Source organism: Hemicordylus capensis, chromosome 3 (assembly GCF_027244095.1).
Source record: "Hemicordylus capensis ecotype Gifberg chromosome 3, rHemCap1.1.pri, whole genome shotgun sequence".
NCBI classification, from domain to species: domain Eukaryota; kingdom Metazoa; phylum Chordata; class Lepidosauria; order Squamata; family Cordylidae; genus Hemicordylus; species Hemicordylus capensis.
Genome location: NC_069659.1, coordinates 149,135,003 through 149,146,393, shown reverse-complemented (window position 1 = coordinate 149,146,393; position 11,391 = coordinate 149,135,003). Strand labels below are relative to the sequence as shown.

Sequence of the window (11,391 nt, the reverse complement as noted above, 5' to 3'; positions counted from 1 at the left end):
AAAACAAGAAGGGGAAAACTTGTTTTAGGCTCCTCATTGTCAGATATCTTTTATCTTTGATATATTTCCCATGAATGATTCATGTCTTAGGGGGGGCTTTGTGTTGCCCTTCTTTTCAGCAGAAACTCCATTAGAGAGTGATAAGTCTCCCCACCACCACCCCTTTGACTGGAGCTCTCACTTAACTTTTTTTCTTTCCCCATTCAAATGGACCTTATTCTTCATCTCCACGAAACAACACTTTGCAACCTGTTTCACTTTAGCCACGTTTAACAAAATTTAGGCCAAACACACTATAACATTTTCTGGGGTGGGGGTGGGGAATCATGTTGACATTTGGATCAGAGACTTGTAAGAAGTGGAACAATATATCTGGAGAAGGACGGGGAGCAATCAAGGCACAGCGGAGACACATTTAGGGGAAGGTTTGCCTTAGGTTTGGCAGATTCTTCTCCCTGCTCTTCACAAAATATACAGCTTTTGAAGCTCCCAAAACACAGAGACTTTGCTTCTGTAAATATTATTATTTGATCTATTATCAACATCATAGCAGTCAGATGAAAAGTGGTATACAGATCTCATGGCTTTACACCATTAAAAGGGTTTTGAAATGTTATTTGGTTAGCAAACAATCGAAAGGGAACCTCGAGGTATTTATATTAGAAATAACAAATGTCTAAATTCCTTAAAAAGGGTTTGTTAGTGTTTCTGGCTTCCCTCCTCTGTAATTTGCAGGATCCAAGGCAAATAAAGACCTGTTGCTCAAAATGTTTTGATCTCTCTTTCTGTTTAGAGAAAAGGCATAAATATAAAAATATCCTCAAGATACATCTTCACAATTTCAGCTGTGTATACACTACAGAGACCTTTCACTACCTCCAGCTTTCTTAAATGATATATATGTACACACATGTGCATGTATACATGTCTGTATATATATGTATGTGTATATATCTATATATTAGTGTCTTCATTTATTTCTTATTAAGAGCCTGGCCTTCAAGTTCCACTGGACTTCTTCCTGCTAATAGCTTAGTAGTCTGTCTTCCTCTGGTGAGCCCTCGGTAAGTAAAAGCACCATTTCTAGCAAATTCCCCATGCCAATTTGTGGGCAGATCTGTCAAGTGAATGTTAAGAATAGAGTAAGATAATTCTATACTTCATTAATTGGTTGCAAATATGGTTCTACTGAGGGGAGATTATTAAACACATGTCTGACTATTCTGTGGTGGGTGAGATGGCAAACTATCTGTCCTCTCAACTTCTCCCCTGAAAATAAAACACAAGCAATATAAAAGAATTTTTGTTTTATTTTACTTTAACCATTCTTGCTTTCTTATGACCAGGTTTACAGATATGAAGGAGGTATTGTATGTTGTAAAAATCATGGGGAGAAGTGTGTCACCTTTGGGCTATGGCACAGTAGACAAACAGTACACTACTCCTTGCAGCTCCAAAAGAAAATCACATGTACTTGAAAGTAAGTCCATTGTAACCAAGTACTTACTTCCCTGTAAATGTATTGACTTGCAAGTGTTTGTTTCACATTAAACAAAATATGAGGGTGTCATAATGGATAGTGCAATCTATTTTGTGGGCACAGGGTAAATAAAATGTATACATTAAATAGTTATTTTAAAACCAGCAAGAAATTTTCTAAAACAAAGCATAAATTATCCTTTAAAAGTCCATGTAATTCACTATAATTTTTTTTTCTTATTATTTGAATAGGTCTTGAAGAAGAAAGGAACACAAATCAAATAAACTTTTAAAAATGGTTTGTATTCAAGCTCTCATTTATATATTTATAGATATAGATATTAAAAGGAGAATCTTTTTTTCTGTTTATCTTGACAATAGGATCAGGACGTTTAAAGGCTTCCAGATGGACAGCACCATGCACTGTACTAAGAAACAAATATATCTATAAACTATATTGAATCACCATCACACTGCACAGGAGACATGCAGGAAGAACATGTTTTCACATTACATTGTTCATTCAAGTAACTTGAAAAATATGACTCCCCCGCCCCGCCCGCCAAACAACTGCAGAATCATAGACAATCTATCACCAAAATTAATATTATTATTCTTTGGTGTGTTCTGTACTCTTTTAAAAAAAAGAAAAAGGATGATGACTAAAAAATAAAATAAAAAAATAAATTAGTTCAACTGTACAAAATAAATCACTTCCTTCCACATACAAGTTATAACAATGACAGGACTACTATCACAGCACATGGACACACACACAAATCCCCACACATTTCTACAAGCTCTGGCAATGGGTAGGCAACCAGTTACTTATTCAGTGGTCTCTGAGGATAAATTAGTGCTCTTTAGATTATCTGTAGGGTGTTTATGATGAACCAGCATTTTGCATGTGAAATGTGTCGTACCATCCACATCAGAAATTGTCAGTGTTCCATGACCTCTCTCTTTAATAGCTTGGCAGCTAGGCCAAAGGTAATTTACTCAGTATTTTCCCTGGCCTCATTTTTACATTTATGACAACTTGCTTTTCTTTAAAACCTCAGTACACTTTGGTCATCGGTACATTGCATACAAAACAGGATTTCAGATGCTGGGAGTAAAATATAAGTCATTTATAAAACCTTTTGTACACATACAGGTGTAAAGTTGGATCAGTTAAACATAATTATCTTTGAGAAAGTCTGTGTCACTCTAGCATCACAACTCTCAACAAGGGAACTTTGACATACGGGCTGTGAAGTTCACAGCACTTTTGACCTAACAATATCAACCAGGCTCCATTCCCAAATATGCTTACTCATAAATCTCATTTAGTCTGATTCAATGTGAATGGCCCACAACTAACTGTGTTTAGATTCCTGGCCTCTGCTATACATCATTTAAAGGTAGATCCACTCATTTAGCCTAACTCTGTGAAATGGAAAATCTATGCAGCAGTCCTACTAAAACATTTACTCATAGGTAAGCTCCACTAAAATCAATGGTACAAATGTTTTCAGATCAGGGTGCCTTGAATGCTTAAAACAATAATAGTATTAGTGTTGTCACATAGCAGCTGTTTTTGTATTCCCTCAGTTTTAGGATTAGAACTTGAGGCGGTTTTTTAAAAGTAGAAATATTGAAATAACACACTAAGGCTGCAGTCCCAATTATACGTTCTTGGAAGTAAGGTCCTTTCAAATCAATGCATCTTACTTCTGACTAAATGTGCTTAGTATTCAGTTGCCTAAAGGTGAAGTCTCAACAAAAATATTCATGTTTGTGAAATCCTACACAACTAGGGTTATGACCTGCAAATATATTTACTTGGAAGTGAGCTCAATTTAAAACAATGGACCAAGTTTCCATGTAAACATGAGCAGCATTGATCTAGAGTGCTCTATCAGGGAGCACTCTGAGACTTGGAGAGTTTTGTCATTGATTTTAGAGGGAAGAAAATTGCAACACAAGAGCTATTATTAGGCATTCATTCATGAGATCTTACTGAAAGACAAAAAGTATGCTTTTAAAGGCAGTGAAATTTATCTTTATGCTCCTGTACATATACAGTATGTACTTGGAAACAACAATAAATCAACTGGCAGATTTGAAGGTGATGGTTGTGGGGCAGACAGCCACAACCAGAAAGATACCAGTTTATCTTTCAAAAACTGGTAGACAAGCTTGAACACTTCTGTAATAGAGAAAGCCTATTAACCTCCATCTCCACCTCCACATTACATTCATAAATTACCTTCCTTCCTGGTTTTATATTGGGGAAACTATTGCATGGAAACTGTCAAACTGGCAGTGCACATATTAGAAGATCAAGCAATGGGTTGAGCAACTCCCCTGACATCTTCCTTCGGCTTGCAAAGATCCAGGTTGGATCACTGTTACAGTCCAGCTTATGTGTTTTCTTCTTTTTAATTAAAAAGGCAAGTCCAATGTCTTAATTAAATTAGATACATGTACAAACACCATAGGGTTTCATATACTGAATAAATAGTCCCGAGTTAACCAAGATGGCGTTTGTGTGCCATCCCCAAAGTTCCCCTCCCTCTTATTTCTAGTGAATAGTTCTTGGCTCAGAGTTCCTATAAGTCTCTTCCTCCTCCTCTTCCTCCTCAGAAGATGTGGCATTACTAGATGGTGTATGGAGGTGGTTGGGTACCCCACTGGCCTGGCACACATACCATTCATTAAGGTTGGTGACCTGAGGAGAAAGGTTAGCAGGACGTCCCCTGCCTGAGTCCTGGAGAGGGGACAGGGGGGCACCGAGTGGTGTCCCCGTGGGCTGGTAGCCATGAGATCCTAGAGTAGGAGAGGGTGGTGGAGATTTGCAATGGATCTTCATGTGCTTTCGCAAGGAGCTTGGGTGCGTGTAGGACTTGTCACAACCTCTGACTTTGCAGAAATATGGCTTGTCGCTTGTGTGGACATGAGAGTGTTTCTTTCGGTCACTGCTATTTGCAAACTTCCTGTCGCAGCCATCAAATTCACATTTAAAAGGCTTCTCTCCTGAAAGAGAAAAACATCCATAATGGTCCTCCTTATGAAAGGAAAGGAAGAAATCGCAAATCTTTGTATTTACATGTCAAACCAAACACATGAGTGGGGGAGGGAATGGGGTGGGGGAGAGAAGCAACAACTAGAAAGGATAGGCAGAGATAAACCCCAGCAGAGAAATTTGACTCCAGCTCAGTACTTCCCTCCAGCACGCATGGAAAAAAAAAATCATGTGGCTGTAGAAACACAAAAGGAGAGTAGGCAGTTTTGTGTTTGCCTCCAAAATGCATTGCACACTGGTAAAGTATATTCTGTAAAGATGGAGCTGGTATGTACAGCATGGTTTTCAGATAAACAACTCCAGGACAATGCAAAGGTCTCTCTTTACTCCATGCCCAGATTTTTCTTGCCAAGGAAAAAATTTAAATGATGGATTAAAGAGGGGGAGGGAGGCTTACACATCAATACATGGATATGGCTTTGTCTCCAGACAAACCCATATTGGTATAATCCCTTCCCAGTGGTTTGCAAGAAAAGATTATTCTTTTTTCAAAAATAAAAGTAACACCTGTTTAAACACATTGCTTTTTCTTCCTTCCTTCCTTCTTTTTTTTTACAACCTCAGCCGACCACACTCTTAAGGAGGGGGCATCTCCTTCTCTGTCATCCTTGGCTTTACAACCTGCCCATTACTGGGACACAACGATCCATTCCAAGAGCAACACGCACTAATAAAGACAAGCAGTGCGCTGCCAGGGTGAGTTCTCTTTACCTGAGGATAGTTTAGGCTTGGAAATCTATAGCCAGAATCTGTTTAAATAGGTTGAATGCACAGTGGGTCTGAAGACAAGCTTCGGGCCTTTTGGTCTGGCTCACCTTTAAGCCTCATTGGCTCCAGGGTGTAAACAATACTAGGATTTGCTACACTGCCCTATCTTTTTCCTTATAAGAACTCTTTTACCAAGGGTTCTTGAAGGAAGGCCGGTGGAAATGTTTCCTCTTACGGTGGAAATGTTTCCTCTTACGGCAGGGGTGGGGAATTGCTTTTCGGCCTTCACCCCCCACCCCATCTCCTATCTTTCCTCAATTTGGTATGGGATGTGGGGTGAAGTATCACTTTGTTAAGGAATTGGGACCAGGAGTGCGTCTTAAGGGTCATGGTGAGGGAAAGAGGAGCAAGGGATTTGAGGTTTGATTACTGTAATACATTGCTTTTATTTGTAATTTTTTAACTCTGAAACCCAATACAATTGTAAATAGCCAAAAAGAAAAAAAGAGGGGGAAAGGATACGATTAAAAGAAATTCTCCCACACACTCTGACTACCCCACACAAGTTTCAGGGGTTGGGGTGGGGGACAGAAAGACAGTATCTTTTCAATGCATCCCCCTCCCCCCACAAAAAAATCACGATTCCGGCCCGCTTTTAAACTTGTCTAGTTAACAACCTAGATCAGCAATTGCATGCAGCGCGATCTTAAGAATATTTAAACAGAGGCAAGTAGCACCACGTTCACCAGAACTTACTCCAGATACTTGCAACTACAGTCTAGTCCTATTCTATTTGCTCAGAAGTAACATCAACTCTCACACTGTGCTTACTCTAAGTAAGAGTGCATCGGATTGCCCTGTTAGTTGGTTTTACAGTTGGAAACGGCGTTAATTGGCTCTATATTTAAATTGCTTTCTTAGAGAAAGGGGAAACGCTTAATTGCTGACATCCGTTTCCTTATTGCTTTTCCAAGGCAAAAATTTGTCTGCATATACCGATTCCAAAACCATCTTAGCTCAGACATCTTTTGAATTAGCACAGCGCTGTTGCTGTAGTAGGCTATTAACCCACAGAGATTCAACTCACTCAAAAAATAAAGAGATGGAGGCATCCCTCGTTGCCAGGCCTACTTACTTGGCAGTAGCCCCATTGAACTTCGTGGGACTCGCTCCCAAGATGCTGTATTTGAAGGGGTCAAGAGGCCCAACCGCATAATTTCGGCAGAAATACTCGCGGTAAATAGGCTCAGTCTTTCTCTCCCTATCTTTACAGGGTATTGTCAGCGTTTGCACGTGCAGTGTGGTCCAGACGGAATCTGCAGTCGCTGACCCAATTTGTTTCTGAACATCGATCCCTGCTATTTTTAAAACAAACGAATGAATGAATGAATAGGCAGGCCCCGTTTTGGTCTCGGGAAAGGGATTTCGCCATTCAAAGGCTGCAAAGACCAGCTAGCCGAAGCGAGATGCCCACGCTATCCTGGGGTTTATGGTGGCCTCCTCGTCTCTGACGAAAGGTTCGCGTCAGAGTTTAACTATTTGCAGATGCTCTCCGCTTAACCCGGGAGATGTGCAGCCGAGAAAGGGTCCTCGGAGCAGCCCAGTGACTCGCCGCGGAAAATCTCACTCGCGGAGGCAGGAGGAAGCTGCTCCTAGGAAGGGAGCAGCGGTCCTTTTTGCGACGCCACGTGCTCCATTACATGCCCTGGAGCCAACAACCCGCGGGATCGATGGAGAGAGAAGCCGCTGGCTACTGCGACAGACCTTAGAGGAAAACAAAACACAGCTCAAGGCGACTTCGCTTTCCTATCGGGAGCCGGGCAAAAGGACAACAAAGCCACGGCTCTTGACACGGAAGAGAGATGGCTCCAAACTAGGTGATGTTTCCAAAGCAATTTTTTAAAAATAAAATAAATTAATCCAGGCTTCACTTCGATTGCATGGGTTGATTGCAGTCAGGAGCCGGGCTGCAGGACTACTACTACTACTACTACTACGGGAAACCTTGGCGTGAAGGACAGAAAATTGAGAGCAAGTGAGCGAACGAGTAAGCAGAGGAGAAAGCACATGTTCTTGTTCGGGAACTTGAAACGGCCCCCAGGCTCCCCCCGGACCTATGGGTCAGTGACCCACAGCTATTCCTCCGCTTGCCCCTCGGGCGGGGGAACTGTGTGTGGACGTAGAGTGTCCTTTAAAGGGGAGAAATTGTGGGCGCAGTCTACTGACATCTTGTCTTTCTCCGATTTTATTGATTCGTTTTCTGCTCGCCTGCATGAGCGTTTAAGAGCGTCAGGCCGGAGAGGGAAAACTTGGCCCAAAACGAGCGCGCAGTCGCCCATGCAATCACAACGTTTTGCAAAGGCAGAGGCCAAACGCAGACTTACTTGGCTGTTCCACGCCAGCACGTGGTCCTGAAAGTGCCTGCCTGCCAGGCCTGTTTGTGCAAACTAAGGCTCCATTGAATGCGCGGGACTGGGAAGCTTTTTGATCCCTGACGCTACACAACTTCTGTTGCAGAAAAGGCACAGTAAGCTTTCGAGGCTCACAGAAGTCCTCCTCTGTCTATGTGTGTTGGGCCCTCTTCGAATCTCCAGGCCTGGGTCTTTGTCTACAACAGGAACTGGTCTGCTTCTGCTCCGCTCCGTCCCACCCCATCCTTTAGAACCCGGACTTCCGTGAATAGGTGTGAAGGCAAACCTCCTCACTGCCTCCCCCAATGGGAGGCGCCTGGACCTCAAGGGATCGATCCTGATTCTCTGTTCAGTAGCAGCAGCCTGGTCGTTTGGGGGGCAGCTGGAACATGGGCAAGCCAGCCACAAGTGGAAGCAGCAGTGAAGAAAAAAACAACAACCCCAAACCAGGGTTCTGCAACTGAAAAAAAATCGTGTGTGCGTGTGCTTAAGGGCAAGTTGAATCCTGAGGAGGCGCTCTCCCTCCCAGCAGGATCAGGATTACCTTTCCTTCGACCAGTGGAGGCCAACACCACCCTCTCTGTTAGAGCTTCTTGAAAGACCCCACTACACTGCCGGGGAAAAGAAGTATCCCAGGCAGCCAGCACTGCACACTCTCTGGCTGCGGGACAAATACTCTTCCCCCTCTCCTCGCTCTACAGGGTGCTGAGAGGGCTGCGGGGAGGGGGGTGCTGAGTGCACAGCAGATGGGTTTGGTCCGACAGATTCCCCATCTAAAAATCGATAGTTCTTTCCGCCGGGGGCCATTTGCTTTGGCGTTTCAACAACGCCTTGCACCTCGTCCGCCTCTCTCTCTCTCTCTCTCTCTCTCTCTCTTTTTGCAACAACACACAATAAATCAGGAAAACAATTAGGTGAGGCCCCCTCCTCCGCTGCCCTTCTTCCCTATAAACAGCCTCCGGTGGATAATATCTGTCTGCTCACAACTATAAATCACAACTGCCTTTTAAGCTAAGCCAAAAGGCCAGTTGCAAATCAAAACCAAGCTGTAAAAGATACAGCGCCATAAACAAAACGTCACTGAGACACCCAGTCTGATGGGGATTTTCCTCCTTCACACACAGAGGCACACCCGTGTCGCTTTCATTCCCACTTGTTCTTAAATGCACAATTTCGGCGGCTGGAGTTCGCAATAAAGCTTCCGTTTCAGTCAAAGCACACATTTTACTTAAGCCAATAATAGCAGCCCTTTGCCATCACTCCTACAAAATGGCCAGACTCATAATTACTTCTCCAGGGATTAGAGCACAATCGAGTAAATAATAGTGACCTCGCTTGAAAAGAGTAACACACCCAGTTCTTATCACTCCACAAAAATCAATTTTTCCAATCGGTGTTTGCCTAGATCTCACACGCTTATGCTAAGAACAAACAAGTGCATCAAACAACAGGAAGTCTCGCGGGGAGACAAAATACGAGTTTGAACAGGGGATGGAAAACGGAAAGCCTTTCCTTTTTGTCTGCTCTTATGGGAAGGAAGATTGGCCATGATGACCCTAAGAGGGGGCTTCTTTAGTCTTCTCGCTTTCCTTGAAAAGCTTTCATGCTTAGTTTCGAGACACTCACAGCACCCTTTATATGCTAGCTGAAGAATTCTGTGGACCTAGAAAACTTGCTTACTCTGACGGTAATCGAAATTGGCACTATGAGAGAAATCACTGTGGCTATACCAAACACACGCACAAGATGCAGATGCATAGAGGGAGACTCTCAGTAGCTGCAGGTTAGAAGAGATCGAGCTGCTGAAATTACTTATTCAAACCAAAAGTCACATGTCTGAGTGTACGTAAGAGAAAGAGGAAGGAAGGAAGGAGGAGGGGGAAATAGCCCAGAACGGCGTGCTGGAGAGAGGCAGGCAGCCGCTGAAAGGAGCCTACTCCAGCCTTGGCTCTACCACCCACCTGTATGAGTTCGCTTGTGGATCTTGAGGTTCTCGGATCGGGCGAAGACCTTGCCGCATCCCGGAAAAGGGCAAGGGAAAGGCTTCTCGCCCGTGTGCACTCGGATGTGGTTGATGAGCTTGTACTTGGCCTTGAAGGGCTTCCCTTGGCGGGGACACTCCTCCCAGAAGCACACGTGGCTGCTCTGCTCGGGCCCCCCGACGTGCTCCACCGTGACGTGGTTGACCAGCTCGTGCATGGTGCTGTAGGTCTTGGAGCAGGGCGGCACGCCGCCGGCCGCCTCGGCCTCGATCCACTTGCAGATCAGTTCCTGCTTGATGGGCTGCCGCATGTAGCGCAGGAAGGCTGCGGCCGCAGCGCCCGCGTGGTGGTGGTGGTGAGGAGGAGGAGGGGGAGCGGGATGCGCATGTGCGGGTGGGTGAGAGTGGTGCTGTTGCTGCTGTTGCAGGGCGGCAGCCGCAGCTGCGGCTAAGTTGACGGGGTAGCCGTGCGGCGCAGGGCCGTAGGAGGCCTCGGAAGCTGCGGCGGCGGCGGCTGCGGCGGACGAAGGGCGGAAGGGCTCGACGCGGCCGTAGAACTCGGCAGCCGCAGCTGCTGCTGCAGCTACAGCCAGCCCCAGGCGCATTTGCCCATTGAGGGGGTGGTGCCCGCCGGGAGGGCCCGCTGGATGGTCGTGTAGCCCCGGGAAGACGGCGGCGTGAGGCTCCCCCCCGGCGCCATAGGTGCCCGCTGAGGAGATGAACATGGGCGAGCTGGCGGCCGCCGGGTGCTGCTGCAGCTGCTGCTCGCCACGCGCGCCCTGCTCCCGCCTCAGCGCCAGGTCCCTGCCTGCCGCCGAGTAGGGGTGGCTGGCTGAGGGGGGTGCCCCGGCGCTGTTGGCGCCAACTCCGGTGCTGGCGGGCTGGGAGGAGGACGCGGAGGAAGAGGAGGCGAAAGTTGCCTCAGGGCCTGCGGGGCTGAGCTTGAGCGCGCCCGTTGCCGCCGCCACGTGCTCGGGCCCGAAGGGGGCGGCAGCGGCCGGATCCGAAGAGCCCAGGTCCCCCGGGTGCAAGTGGTGGAAGCTGCCACCGCTGGTGGCGCTGCTGCCCCCGCCATGCAAGGCGGCCAGGTCGGCCAAGCGCAGGCTCGGGCTCCTCTTGCAACTCAGCGCGGGCTCCATGGCGCCGCAGCCCAGTTGCCCATCCAGCCGCGCGGGGGTAGCCCGGGCCTGGGCCGGCCCCGCGGGGGCTGTGGCCTTCCTCCCCCTGTCCGCCGCCGCCGCCGCCGCTGCTGTCGCCGCCGTCACCAGCACTGCCGCCTTGCCAAACATGGAGCGATTAAGCGGCTCTTTAACTTCTTTTGTCTACTCCGCTTCCCAACTCGGCTGCTCATTCCATCCTCTCCCCGCTCTGGCCTCCAGCGATTGGCAGAGCGCTCGGCACATTTGAACGGCGCAGTTGGGAACCAGAGTTTGGAAATATGCGCGGGTGGGATTGGAGGGAGACCGATGATTGGCAGAGGCCAGGGCAGCGCGATTGGCTCCCATTCAGGCCGGGCGCTCAGCGGGGAACCGCCCTCGCGCTCTTGCCTTCTTTTTCTCTCCCTCCCCCAACCCCTCTTTCTCACTCTCTCGCGCTCGTTTTTCTCCCCCTCCCCCCTCAAAAAGTTGCACTTGGAGAAAGAAAGGGGGGGGGGAGAGTTAGCGCCCAGCCGCTGAGGGAGTGCCAAGCAAGCAGCGTGCCAGGGGAAAACACGATGGCACGCTTGTTTGGCGGGTGTCAGGCAA

The 11,391-nt window shown here is 46.9% G+C and overlaps 1 protein-coding gene across 1 annotated transcript; it reads right to left on the bottom strand.

Moving 5' to 3' along the window:
* Window positions 1-1,292: 1,292 nt before the first annotated feature.
* On the bottom strand, window positions 1,293-11,039 carry ZIC5 (Zic family member 5). The gene is made up of 2 exons (XM_053311409.1): window positions 9,627-11,039; window positions 1,293-4,497 (listed from the first exon to the last, which is right to left on the bottom strand). The coding sequence occupies exons 1-2, from the start codon at window positions 10,933-10,935 to the stop codon at window positions 4,046-4,048; spliced, it is 1,761 nt and encodes a 586-aa protein (XP_053167384.1). The 5' UTR covers window positions 10,936-11,039; the 3' UTR covers window positions 1,293-4,045.
* Between the last annotated feature and the right edge of the window lie 352 nt (window positions 11,040-11,391).

Excerpts from the sequence above, each read along its gene's own strand:
- ZIC5 (XM_053311409.1), bottom strand. The coding sequence starts at position 10,935 with ATGTTTGGCAAGGCGGCAGTGCTGGTGACGGCGGCGACAGCAGCGGCG. Across the intron at positions 4,498-9,626 it reads CCACAAGCGAACTCATACAG|GAGAGAAGCCTTTTAAATGT; the intron begins GTGGGTGGTAGA and ends TTTCTCTTTCAG.